Source organism: Mauremys mutica, unplaced genomic scaffold (assembly GCF_020497125.1).
Source record: "Mauremys mutica isolate MM-2020 ecotype Southern unplaced genomic scaffold, ASM2049712v1 000864F_np12_obj, whole genome shotgun sequence".
NCBI classification, from domain to species: Eukaryota; Metazoa; Chordata; order Testudines; family Geoemydidae; genus Mauremys; species Mauremys mutica.
Genome location: NW_025423064.1, coordinates 14,654 through 28,739, shown reverse-complemented (window position 1 = coordinate 28,739; position 14,086 = coordinate 14,654). Strand labels below are relative to the sequence as shown.

The 14,086-nt window shown below is 53.1% G+C and overlaps 1 protein-coding gene across 1 annotated transcript in view; it reads left to right on the top strand.

Annotated features, from left to right (window-relative positions):
• LOC123357642 (protein NYNRIN-like) overlaps positions 1-9,719 on the top strand; it is a 36,784-nt gene extending 27,065 nt beyond the window's left edge. Inside the window, 3 exon segments of the mRNA XM_045000739.1 lie at positions 5,576-5,777; positions 6,566-7,168; positions 7,170-9,719. Coding sequence (XP_044856674.1) covers positions 5,576-5,777; positions 6,566-7,168; positions 7,170-9,719 — 3,355 coding nt within the window.
• Positions 9,720-14,086: the final 4,367 nt, after the last annotated feature.

The window sequence follows — 14,086 nt, the reverse complement described above, 5'->3', positions numbered from 1 at the left end:
GACTCCCATGCCTATCCAATTGCTGCCTGTCCCCTGACTGCCCCTTCGAACCTCTGCCCCATCCAACTCCCCCTGCTCCTTGTCCCTTGACTGCCCCCCGGAACTCCCTACCTCTTCTCCAACCCCCAAACTGCTTACTGTGGCACTCAGACCAGCCTATCTGGCTCCATGCAGCTCCAGACAGTTGCTGCCATGCTCCCCCATGGAGCCCACAGCCCTCTCCCACCCCCAGCACCTGCCTTCCAGATTTGAACACCTCAAAATTCAGGAGTGCTCAAGCTCGGTTTGGGCAGCTTTTACTTCATTTCTCCCAAATCAGTTTCCCCTGCAAGGTGCCAACTGAAGGTGTTGGAGAACAGAGAGATCAGGTGGCCTCCTAATGCCTGGAAAAGAGACAAAGGCCGGAGGAGGGAGTGTCAGTGCCTGTGCGGACTTCTGGGAAGTGCACGGTGTGGAAGGGGATGCTGTGATGCTTTGGAACAACTCCATACAAAGCCAGTCAGGACTCTGGGGGAGCCTCCTCTCTCGGAGCATACTGTCTCCAGGGCAAGAAGCTTACACCTTCCTGGGTCTGACCTCGAAGCATTCAGCATGCCCTTCCACGTCATGCACTTTCCAAAGTGAGTCTGCCCAGGCTGGTCCTGGGGCAACCAGAGGTCGCTGCACCCCAACTCTGCAGTCAGATGTGACTCTCAGCCAGACAGTAAAACAGAAGGTTTATTAGATGACGGGAACACAGTTTAAACAGAGCTTGTTGGTACAGAAAACAGAACCCCTCTGTCAGGTCCATCTTGGGGGGTGGGGAGCCCAGAACCAAGTTCTGGGTCTCTCCCAATTTCCCCAGCCAGCTCCAAACTGACACTCCCTCCTCTGGCCTCTGTGTCTCTTCTGGACAAGGAGGCCACCTGATCTCTTTGTCCCCAACACCTTCAGTTGGCATCTTGCAGGGGAAACTGAGGCACCCACACAGTATTCAGAGAAAATATTAAGAACATTCCCACTTCATCACAACAGATGCAACAAAATATAATACCGTATATTGAAGTAGGCAAGTGCTGCTTCTGACTTTCCACTTTTAATTGACCCTTGTAATCTTGTGGCGCTGACGCGTTGTAGCTTCATTTTATATCGGCTTACAGGGTGAGAGCGGGGGGGGGGGGGGCACCACCATTTTGGGCCCCACCAAAAATTATACAAACCTGCCGCCTATGGGGGGGGATGGGAGAGCTGATCATTGGAGGGGATGGGGGGGAATCGCCCCAGATTTTATAGCCCCGTGTGAGACACTGAGCGAGAAAAGGGGCATAACGAGAGAGAATTTGTATCGGGGGCGAGAGGCAAATGGCACAAACAGGGACAGGATCCAATTAACCCCCCTCCCCCCTTCGCCCCCCCGGGAATTTCCTGGCTGCACAGAGACAGTTCAACCCCCCCCCCCGCGTCCCACTGACCTTCCCCCCCCTACAACTCCAGCTTCTCCCCTCCCTGCCTGACACCCCCCATCTCCCCCCACATCACAGGGGATCCCCCCGCCAGGCCCCAGTCTCTGCCCCCCAAATCCCACTGGGGCTGAGGCAGCTCTGAGGCTTCTCCCAGGTTCCCCGGGGCAGAGTCTCTTTCCTGCCCAGCCCCAGTGCCCCCCCCCGGGGTCTCTCACTCCCCGGGGGGCTCCGTGGGAGGCTGGACACCAGGGATGCAGGATGGCAGGAATGGGGGTGACAGGCCTCCTGTTCCTCAGTCTCACGGCGGGACCGAGGGGGCTCATCACTCTCCGGCTCGGGAGCGCTGGGAAGACCCGACCATGGACGGGCCGTCGCTGGGGGGGGGCGGCCCCGCGCAGGCGCTGAGCACGTCCTTATATCACTTCTGTGGCGGGAAAAGTGCTGAGGAGATGGAACGCTGAGGGCTGGTTTTGGCGGGAAAAACCGGTTTGGACTGGTTTGAGCCTGTGTCCTGATGGTAAACAAGTCCCCTCTCAGAGATGGAGTCCAGGGGTCAATAGTTCATATGCTCCAGATTGGATCTTATTTTAAAGCCAGTGATTTACTTCATAAACATCTTATTAACCAACTAATTGAACATATTGAACAGTTTATACTTCTTACACCTAACAATGAGATAAAAAAAACAACAACACAGACAAACCTTATCGGTAACAGCTAATGTCCTAACTGGGAAATCAGCAGCGGTTTGTAGCGGGGGGAGCGCACAGTCTGAATGTGTATGACCCGACCCCAACCCCCAGCCCCACATAGCAGTGGGGCTTGGCACTCTCTGTGCATTGGTGTGGTGGCTGAGTGGTTCACCAAGCAGTGACAATCCAAGGAGGTTCCCTGAGTCAGTCTCACTCCTGAGGAGATTCTGCACCAAAAAAATTCTGTGCACAATATTTTAAAATTCTGCAAATTTTATTAGTCAATAAATAAATGTGGAGGCTCCAGCATTGCAGTGGGGAGCACAGGCTGCTGGATGCATGGAGGTGGGAGATCACCCTGCAGCCCCCACTCTCCTCCAGTGAAACAGACTTGGTGGTGAGGCTGCACCTCTCTGCTGCCTACTTTAGGAGCCCCAAAAAGATTCCCCAGAACTGCTCATGAGGGGCACATGTGCCTTCCCTTTGCTTTCTCATCAGGAAGTCAGAAAGCCTGAGCAGCTGGCCCCGGGCGATTTGAAAGGGCCCGGGGGCTCCTGCCACCACTACCGGCAGCACAGCGGGACTAAAGTGGATTCCTGCCCACCCTCGCTCCACACGGCGCACCACTCCCAGAAGCATCTGGCACATCCCTGCAGCCCCCGTGGGGTGTGTCTCTCGCATGCTGCCCCCACCCCAAGTGCCAACTCTGCCATTGGAACTGCGGCAATGGGAGCTGCAGGGGTGGTGCCAGCGGGCAATGGTGCCAGGAGACCCACGCCCCCCGGGCCTCCTCCATGTAGGAGTTGCTGCCAGATGGGGGTGTGGGTCACTTTTGGGAGCTGCCCAAGATAGTGTTAGAAAAATAGGCCAATACAAGCCTGTTAGCAAGACTAGGCCCTTAGCATAGGTAGAATCAAGGCCCTTAGCATAAGTAAAATCAAGGCCTTAAAATGCAAGCAGAGAGAAAAGCCTGTGTCAGCTATTATCAGTTTATGCTTGGTTTGTACTAGTTCATGCTTATCAGCTAGGCCCACGCTTGGCGTAACATATGTGCAGCTGTCCCTTTTATGCTCATGGCCAAAAGCAGTTAGCCTAATGGGTCATCTTCTCATGCATGAAGCCAAAAGTAGTTAGTGTGATAGGATAGGAGGTCAAAGGAGATATCTTATGTCTTCCTTACAATGATAAATGTATCCGTACAGCTGCACCCTTATCATGATGGATGTATCTGTGACAGTTATGCATATCTTGTTCCTTTTCGATTGATATATGTATTCTATGTACTTCAATATTCCCTATAGATACATTTACAGGACCTATAGGGTCAGCCAAGTAACGCAAATAAGACGTCAACAAGGTTGTTTGTTTCGGGGTATAAAGGTAAGCCCCTCTGGCCATGTAAGGTGTGACTCTCTCGGGCATTAGCCGAGACGAGGACACCCGCTCAGCTGATCGATCAATAAAGCTAATGGTACTCGTCTTCCTGGTCTTCCGTGCCTCCTTGGTGTAATTGGGTAAGCTCCGGGGAGAACGGGCCCTTTTGGCTAACAAACTGGCGACTCCACGCCGGGACTTCTCTCCCTGTTGGGGGCGTTGACCGGCGGCCGAGGACGGCTTAGGAGAGTGGCCACCTTGAGCTATTGGTTTGCTCGAGCTCCGGGTCGCCGCAATCGGCCGGGACGGCTACGCCCCCTCCACAGAGAACTCTAGCCAACACGGAAGCAAGACAGTACCAGAAGAGGGGAGTCCACCTGCCGGACGCGGCCACTCCGGGCGCGGTAAGTGCGTTTACCTCTTGGGTTTGAGGATTAACGCCCCCGAAGAGTGAGGGTTGGGACATTGGGCCCCTAATGGTAAAAGAACCCACAGATAGGAAGGTGTGTGGGTAAAAGTTTTCTGACTAAGGTACCTAGGTTCAGGCACGGCAAATGTATAACTTTACTAACTCCACTGATTCGTGGACCGTGCTGAATGAATATTGGAATGTAAATACTACCCTCTTGTGTTTGTTTTTGATAGCAATACTTGTGTTTTACGTTGTACTGACAACTTGGAAACCGCGGTTGCACTAGCCTGGTCTAGGACTTAAGCCAACTCTAGCCGCCCCAAGACTTTCGCGAGGGGAATTTCCCCCGGGACCGGAATATCTTGAAAGCAAGGGGAGTTGGCCGAACCCGTGACCAGGCTGATATCTAGGTGTAATGGGGTCCGGACAAAGCTTGTCTACCCGGACACCCCTAGGATGTATGTTAGAAAATTGGCCGGAGTTTAGACGCCAAGCAGATTATGGAATTGTACTGTGTAAAGATGATCTGGAAAAATTCTGTACCTTAGAATGGCCAACGTTTGGGGTGGGGTGGCCCGCAGGGGGAACACTCAACTGGAAACAGTGCAGGCTACACATAACGTTGTCACTCGGGATGGGCATTGGGATCAATACCCCTATATAGATATCTGGCAGGATCTCGTGGCCAATCCCCCCCCGTGGCTACGGGAATGCAGAGCACAAGCTATCAGAGTCTTATTAGCCCGCGCCCCTGTTAAAAAGCCCTGTCCCCCTTATGATACCCCCCGTCCGCCTGCTGTGCTTCCTTCTGCCCCAGACCCGATGCCTCCTCCCCCTGTATACCCTGGTCTCCCGGTCTTGGCAGCTGCAGCAGCTCCACTGGCTCAAGCTCTTGCTTCCCCTCCCCCGAAGGCGGAAGCCCCGGCCGTAGTGGTAGAACCCTTGCCCGACACACAGGAAGCTGCAGGGACAGACCCGGCCACAGAGCTAGGGGGTGAGCCGTGTGTTTCAGACCACTCTGATAAGAGTAGCTCAGTGGCAGACCGAGTTAAACAGAATCATAGGGCAAGCCTCAAGGCGCAGGGGACAGGAAGCTCCACGTTTGTTGCCCCTTTCGGGGACTCCCCGGGTAAGGCTGGCCCAGTTTTTCAGTGCCCCTTACGGGAGACCAGGCTTCCTGGCGGTGAGGGGGGTGCTGGTGTCCTAACTATGGTATATGTCCCCTTTACCACCAGTGATCTATATAACTGGAAAAACCAGAATCCCCCGTTTACGGAAAATCCTGCCCCGCTGACTGCCGTCTTTGAGACCTTGGTCACAGCCCATAAGCCCACCTGGGGGGATATGAGGGTCGCCCTAAATACCCTTCTTACTGCGGAGGAGAGACGCTTAGTTTTCTCCCAAGCCCGTAAGTGTCTACGAGAATCGGGGGTGGCGGAGGAGGATCTGGTTGCACGGCTCCCTACTGCACCACCCGAGTGGGGACATACAAAGCCTGAAGACCTGACACTGCACCATAACTATGCTACGGCAGTGGTTCAGGGAATGAAACGTTGTATTCGAAAAACCACAAATTGGGCCAAGTTGTATAATGTTAGACAAGAGAAAAATGAGAATCCAGCCGCTTTTTATGAGCGCTTGTGCGACACCTGTAGGAGGTATACTGACCTCGATCCAGAGACCGCCAATGGAAAGCAGGTATTAATCCCCCTTTTCATTGGACAGTCCTATGAGGATATCAGAAGAAAATTACAGAAGCTAGATGGAGCCGCAGGCAAAAACATAGAAGAGCTTCTGGGGATTGCAGTGAAAGTATATGATCGCAGGGATGACAAGGAACAAAGGAAAGGGGCTCGCGTACTGGCTATGGCCCTGAGAGAAGGGAGAGAGGAAAAGGGGGGCAAGGGAAAAGGACGCTCAGGCTCAATAGGCAGGGGAAAGGGCTCCCGGTTGGGTCGGAATCAGTGTGCCTACTGTAAGGAGGAGGGACACTGGAGGAATGAATGTCCCCACCGACAGGTTAGGGGAGAGGGACACAAGGATAGAACTTCACCCGTGCCTGTTTTCTATGGTGGCACGGGGGAAGGGGCCACACTATAGGGAGGCCGGGGAACCCAACGGCCCCTCCTGGCAGCACAACCCGCCAGTCTGGATCCCACGGTAAAAATTAAGATAGAGGGCCGCCCAATTACAGCCCTTATTGATACAGGGGGCTACTCTTAGTTTACTACCCCTCGACACGGCACCACGAGCCAGAGCCCAAGGGTGTGTCACGGTCCAAGGAATAGAGGGGCAGCACATCAAACTAAAGAAAACCCTCCCCCTTTTAGTGAAAGTAGGGGACCACCAAATATCCCATCAATTCGTCTGCAGCCCTTCCTGTCCCATTGCGCTGCTAGGACGAGACCTCCTCACCAAATTACAGGCGGAGATCTCGTTCACTAATGGGACTATGGAGGTTAGGCTCCCAAAACAACAAGTTTCCAACTATCAGATGGCCCTACTTAATGCTGCTGTGAAACCTGCCCTAACACACCCCAGGGGTTAGCGAGGCTTGCCTGACGGGCATTAATGCCAGAGTTTGGGCCGAGGAGGGAGGTCATGCCCGTGCCAGAAACGCCTCACCGGTACACATCACCCTTAAGGAAGGGAGCTGCCCCGTCACAATCCGACAGTATCCCCTTAAGCTGGCCACTCAAATAGGGTTAAAACCTCTGATTCAAAAGTTTGTACAATGTGGGTGGCTAAGGGAGGGCACGTCCCCGTATAACACCCCGATAATGGGAGTGCCTAAGCCCAACGGACAATACCGGCTTGTGCAGGATCTAAGGCAGGTCAATAAGCTCATAGAGGCGCCTTATCCTGTTGTCCCAAACCCCCATACGATCCTGGGACAGATACCAAAGAGCCATGGTTGGTTTTCAGTAATAGATTTGAAAGACGCTTTCTTTTCTATCCCCCTTGATCAGGAATCTCAAAAACTGTTTGCCTTTGAATGGGAAGATCCCGACACCCATTACAAAGCCCAGTACCTTTGGACTGTTGTTCCGCAGGGCCTTACCTGTGCACCGGAAATTTTTGGTAGTCAGCTACGGAGGGACCTTGCTCCCTTCCTAGCTCGACACCCTGCGTGCAATGTAGTCCAGTACTGCGATGATTTACTTTTAAGTACTGAGACAGAGCAGACTTGTAAGGAACAAACTGTAGAACTTCTTAATTTCCTGGGGGCACAGGGATACAAAGCCTCTAAGGAAAAAAGCACAACTGGTTAAACAGCAGGTCACTTTCCTAGGATACCGCCTTAGTCAGGGGAGTCGAAGTTTAAGTAACGATAGAATCCAAGCTATACTCGATAGCCCTCAGCCCCGAAACCCCAGAGAATTAAGAGCTTTTCTGGGACTGACTGGCTTTTGCCGACTCTGGATCCCTGACTATGGGGGAAAAGCCAGACCCCTATATGAAGCCCTTACTAAAGACGGTCTGCTGCATTGGAAGTGGACTAAGGACAAAGAGAAAGCATTTCAAGAGCTTAAAAGAGCTTTAATTCAGCCTCCTGCTCTGGCTCTCCCAGATCCACGGAAACCATTTACTTTGTATGTCCACGAAAGAGCCGGGGTAGCGTCTGGGGTCCTCTGTCAAAAGTCAGGACCGACCTGGAGACCCATCGGCTATTATTCCAGAGTCTTAGATCCAGTTGCCAGGGGGTGGCCAGCCTGCTTGCGGGCTGTTGCTGCAACTGCTCTCCTCGTACAGGAAGCTGAAAAGTTAACCCTTGGTGGGGACACTGAGGTTGTGGTGCCTCATGGAGTACCCCAGATACTAGGAACAGGGGCGGGGGATAGACATCTGAACCCCAGTCGGCATACTAAATATGAGGTGGGACTCTTACTAGCCCCGAACCTCACCTTTAAAACAGTCAGTTCTCTCAACCCGGCTACCTTACTGCCTGACCCTCAGGCTCCCAGTGGTGTTGTTGATCCGACCCATGACTGTGTCGAAGTCCTGCAGCAAGAGACTAAACCCCGTCCCGATCTTTCGGATTTGCCCTGGCCCAGCCCTGATCTCGAGGCATATGTCGATGGTTCTAGTTATGTACTAGATGGGAAGCGGTACACAGGGGCTGCTGTGATAATTAAAAACACAGAGGTGGTGTATCCCTTTAAACTCAGCTCCTCTCTATCCGCCCAAGCAGCAGAACTAGTTGCTCTCATCGAGGCTCTTCGATTGGGGGCTGGGAAGACCATAAATCTCTACACTGACAGTTGTTATGCGTACTTGGTAGTACATGCTCATGGGACCTTGTGGAAAGAAAGGGGTTTCATTACAGCCTCGGGCCAGAGAATTGCCCATGGGACCCTTATCAAATTGTTGCTTGAAGCCTTAATGCTTCCCCTGCGGGTCGCCGTAATCCATGTCCGTGCACATGGGAAAGCTCCTGATGCAGAGCAGCGCAAGTATAATCATTTGGCTGATCTGGCTGCGAAGGAGGCAGCACGCAGGGGAACTGTGTGGCTTCTTTTAGTCCAGGACACTGAGGCCGAAACTCCTGTCCCCCGTTACACGACAGAGGAGGTATCCTGCGCCCAAGCTGCAGGGGCCCGGCAAACCCCCTCTGGGTGGTGGAAACTACCCGGGGGAGAAATATTCGTACCCCGTCCGGTGCTCCAGGAGATTCTTCAATCCCTGCATAAAGAGGGACATTTAGGATCGGGAGCGATGGTTGACTTGGCTGCCCGATCCCTTAGAGCAGTGGGTATGCATACAGAAGCCCAGAGAATTGTCAATAATTGCTCTGTTTGTCAGCGCACTAACCAGAAGGGATCTGGCCCCCCTGTTCCACTGGGAGGCCGACCCTGGGCTGCCTACCCCTTTCAAAGGTGGCAAGTGGATTTCGCTGAAGTACCCCCTTGCCGAGGCTACAAATACTTGCTTGTTTTTGTTGACCAGCTTACCGGGTGGGTGGAGTGTTTCCCTACCCGACACTGTCAGGCTCGAGCAGTTACTAAGGCCCTGCTACATGAAATACTTCCCAGATACCACCTCCCTGAAGTAATTGAGTCAGATCGGGGAAGTCACTTCATCTCCCAAGTGGTCCAACAGGTAGCACAGGCCCTTGGTATTCAGTGGAAGCTGCATACTCCTTGGAGGCCACAAAGCTCAGGCCAGGTAGAAAGAATGAATAGAACTCTCAAGGATACTTTAACAAAGCTCTGTATAGAGTCTGGTTTAAAGTGGCCTGATGCCTTGCCGCTTGCGCTTACTCGCATTCGAAGGGCCCCTCGTAAGGGTCTGAGACTCTCACCCTTTGAGTTGGTTTTCGGGTTCCCTCCCCGAGTACTCATCCCCGGGTTCCGGGAAAATGTAAGCTGGGAGGTAGGGAATGACTCTTTGTGGAAACAGGTCTCTGCGCTGCAATCTGTCTTGTTTCAGCTACACCGGTACGCAGCACCCTTCCAGGCCCTTCCCTTGGATCGACCTGTGCATTCGTTCCAGATCGGTGACCGGGTCTTTATCAAGAAGTGGAAGCGTGATCCTCTCACAGCACGGTGGGAAGGCCCACATACTGTTTCGCTCATCAGCCAAGCTGCCGTCAAGGTTCTTGGAAGCGACAAATGGACACACTGCACACGAGTTAAACGATTTGTAAGCTCGGATCCAGAGGACGACTCCACCGAGGAGGACAACAGCCCTCTGCTCACCCCGGCTCCGGACGCCCGGGGCGACACAGGTGAAGACTCCAACTGGGAATATCAAGGACTAGAGGGCCTAAAGGGACTTTTCAAAAGGAGGAAGGAGTGAAGTTGTTCCTCCTGTCGCTGTTTTGTGTACTCAATTATACTTATAGTTGGGAAAACAGGTTTTTACAGTTAGGGGAGATAATCGCGCGTTCCTTTAACCTCACTAACTGCTGGGTGTGCGGCGGCCCAGGAGAATTAAATGAATGGCCCTGGGTAGCCCAACCAGTACAGCCCAAATACTTGCTGAGTAACCTCAGCGTCGTGCATAATGGTACGGAGCAATGGTCCGAAGATAGTGGCCCCTGGCGGCTCTATTCAGCTGGCATGGGTATCTTTTGCCTTAATCGGACACGACGCGAGGGCTGGTACCTGGGAGAAAGTAAATGTAGTTGGACCCTGTCCCGGGGATATGATTGCTACCATCATCCTGGCTGTCACACATACGATTGTTCCAAGTATCGGGGGCGATGGAACCATACCCATGTAAAATTAACCAATAACAGCTGGGTAAGATGTTCCTACCAACATCATACCGGTGATGGTTGTAAGGCAGTGGGACTGGATGGGTTCTTTGATTCCCTTTTTTTGGCCTGTCAATGAGACAATACCACTAGTAAAAAGCATGTAATACAGTGGTATCAATGGGCATGGCAGCACCCTAATGGAACCCAAGTAACTCATTTTAGACATTTTTGGTCCAATACTGACAGGCCCAGGTCTGGTTGTAAGTGTGTGTGGAAAGCAGGAGCTGGAGCGTGGAAATGTGAATACTGTGCTCCTGATGGAGTACCGTCCTCAGTGATGGGTGGGCCCTTCGGGGGACCCTTAGGAACAGGCAACCACATATACTATGAACGGCCTTTGGACCCCGATACATGGGATGGCCCCTTTGCTAATGGGACCTGGGCCCTAAAAGGCCATTATTGGATCTGTGGATCCTATGCCTACCGTAGGTTGCCACCCAATTGGTCAGGGATATGTTATGTGGGATACATCAGACCCTTGTTCTTTCTCCTGCCCCAGGACCAGGGAAATACACTAGGAATTAGAGTGTATGATGATCTCATTAGAGAAAAGCGGTTTGTGGACTCCACTCTAACTGCCGGAAGTTCCCAGGCCTGGGGAGCTCAGGAGTGGCCCCCAGAACGGATCATCAAACACTACGGACCTGCTACCTGGAATCCTAATGAACTCGTAACAGGGGCCAGGGAGCCAATTTATAATCTGAACCGCATTATCAGGCTGCAAGCTATCTTGGAAATATTAACCAACCAAACAGCTGCAGCACTAGATCTGCTGGCAGATCAGTCAACCCAGATGCGAAATGCTATCCTCCAACACCATATAGCCCTTGATTATTTACTGGCAGAGGAAGGCGGACTCTGTGCCAAGCTTAATGAGTCTAACTGCTGCCTGCAAATAGATGATAATGGGCAAACAGTGAAACAATTAACGAAAGAGATGAGGAAACTCGCCCACGTCCCAGTCCAAACCTGGGGTGGGTGGGACACGGACTGGTTCACATCCTGGTTGCCGCAAATGGGGTGGCTCCGTAAGGGCTTTTTGCTTTTTATACTCTTTATAACTACCCTTGTAACCCTTGCTTGCTTCACCCCCTGTCTGGTCGCTGTAGTCCGACGACTGGCTACTCATGTTACCTATCAGCAAATAATGACCTTATATCGGCCCGAAGATCGGCCAAAGGAGGCTGAGGAGTGGGGGAATTTAAGCTCTTAAAATGCTTTAAGGGGGGAAAGCTGTTAGAAAAATAAGCAAATATAGACAGGCCTGTGAGCAAGACTAGGCCCTTGCGCATAAGTAGAGTCAAGGCCTCGAAATGCAAGTAGAGAGAAAAGCCTGTGTCAGCTATTATCAGTTTACGCTTGGCCTGTGCTAGTTCATGCTTATCAGTCGGCCTACGCTTGGCGTAACATGTATGCAGCTGCCTTCCCATGCTTATAGCCAAAAGTAGTTAGTACAATAGGTCAGAAGGGATATCTTATGTCTTCCTTACAATGATAAATGTATCCGCAACAGCTGTACCCTTATCATGATAAATGTATCCGTGACAATTATGCATATCTTGTTCCTTTTTGATTGATATATGTATTCTATGTACTCCATTATTCCCTATAGGTACATTTACAGGGTCCGTAAGGTCAGCCAAATTACGTATATAAGACGTCAACAAAGTTGTTTGTTTCTGGGTATAAAGGTAGGCCCGTTTGGCCATGGGGGTGTCTCTCTCTCTCTGGCACTAGCCGAGACGAGAACACCCGCTCAGCTGATCGATCAATAAAGAAAATGGTACTCGTCTTCCGTGCCTCCTTGGTGTAATTAGGTAAGCTCCGGGGGGAAAACGAGCCCTTTTGGCTAACACCACTGCCCTCCTCCCCGCTGAGCAAAAACTCGACATTATTCCAGGGCTGCCCACAGGATTCAGGGGGCCTGGGGCAAAGCAATTTCGGGGGCCACTTCCAGACAAAGTTGCAAACCTGTAGAATACTGGATTCCCGTGGGCAGCGGCGTAGCCAGGGTCTCACATGAGGGGAAGCGAACTCATAAAAAAAGGCACCACCCAACATATCAAATTACTAATTACATCCACTCCCTCCCACTTCCTGCCCCCTTCAGAACCCCCAACACCCCCCCACTCCTTGTCCCCTGACTGCCCCCTCCTGGGACCCCGGTCCCTGACTGCCCCCCTAGAACCCTACCTGTCCCCTGACTGCCCCGACCCTTATCCACACCCCTGCCCCCAGACAGACTGCAGGACTCCCACACCTATCCAACCACTCCCCACCCCCTGACAGGACCCCCAATATACACCAAGACACACCCCGTAATCCAAAGTGTGTGTATGGGCGGGGGGACGAAGGGCCATGCACCGCTCCTGCCATTGAGGGTACATGGGCAGCTGTTTCTGCCCTAGCACCTGGCTTTAGTGTGTAGCCAGAAGCCCTGGCGAGCAGGCGGAGGGATCCTGCTAGCAAAGGGAGCGTTTGATTTTAGAGTCTGATCCCAACAGACCCAGCAGAGAACACAACAATAGCCCTGCCTCTGCCATCCCAGCACAGGGCCCATGAACAAGAGAGGCAGAGACGTGCTTGATACAGTGCATGGGGTGGAGAGGGAGCACAGACCAGGGACGGGGCATGGAGAAAAACCACAGAGAGGGAGAGAAGGAGGAAGTGAGGAAGGAGGAGAAGCCCGGAGGCTGTGTCTCTGGAGGGAAGGCGCGTTCGGATGCAGCATGTTAATGAGACCCTTGCAAACATAAGGGAAAGAAGCAGGGAAGGGATTGCAGAGGACAAGCCGGGCTACTCACTCAGTCTCCCCTGTGGGGCCCTGTGGCATTGGGTAGCAGGGCCCAGGAAATGAAAATCTCTTAACCACACAGAATTGTTTAACTGCTCCCAAATCCTTTTGTGCCACGGCTGCAAGCTTAGAAGAGCTTAACCTGTGAGCTGCATGGACGGCCTCAAGAAACCTCTCTTGTGCGGAGCCTCAAGCAGGTTTGCATTGTGTGACCCCGATGAAAAGCCCAGCAGAGAAAGCTTGCAACTGTCCCAGCTCTTTCAGCCGCGTTTGGGGCCTTTAAATCACTCAGGCTGCATCTTCCAACTAAAATGCATTAACAATTACAGCTCAGGCAAGCAGGCTGGGGGCCATGCAGGTTGCCTGGACCAGCTGATAGCACTTCCCGCTAACGGCTGCTTTTCTAGGCTTGTGTTTTGCTGTTGGACAGAGGCCCAGACTTCCTCCCATCTAACCCCCCCTGCTCCCTGACTGCCCCAGCCCCCAGAAAGTCCCCCACCCGAGCCATCCAACCCTCCCTCTGCTCCCTGACTGCCCCCCAGGACTCCTCTTCCCACCCGGCAGCTCCAGCCGCTGGCTGCCTCTGGAGCCTAAGTGAAACACGTGCCAGCACACAGCCCCTCCCCCGCAGCGTGCTGAGGGCAGCGGGTGTGTGTGTGTGTGTGTGTGTGTGCAAGGGGGGGTCGGGCTGCGGGTGGCCAATTGGGAGCAGCTCAATCTGGCCCCGGCGGCAATTCCGCTGTGCCGCACTCTGCCGGGGGGGTGGGTGGGGAATTCCAGACCTTTCCACCTTATTCCAAATTCCTACTAAGGCACCACTTTGGGGGAATGTGCTCAGTGGGGGAGCGGCAGCCCCCCCTGCTCCCCCCAGCGACGCTCCTGCTTGTGGGGGCCCTGCAAGACCCAGGGCCTGGGGCAAATTGCCCCCCTTGCCCCCGCCTCTGGGCGGCCCTGCTAGCAGCTCTTCTGGGAGCGCAGGGGAGGAATGACTCCCCCTTCTCTAGCTTCTCCCCGTGGGGCTCTGGGGAGTAGGGAGGGTTGTGTGATAAATTCCATCCAACTCCCCTTTGATCCAAGCCGAGGGACGTCTCAGCTCTGCACGATCCCCTT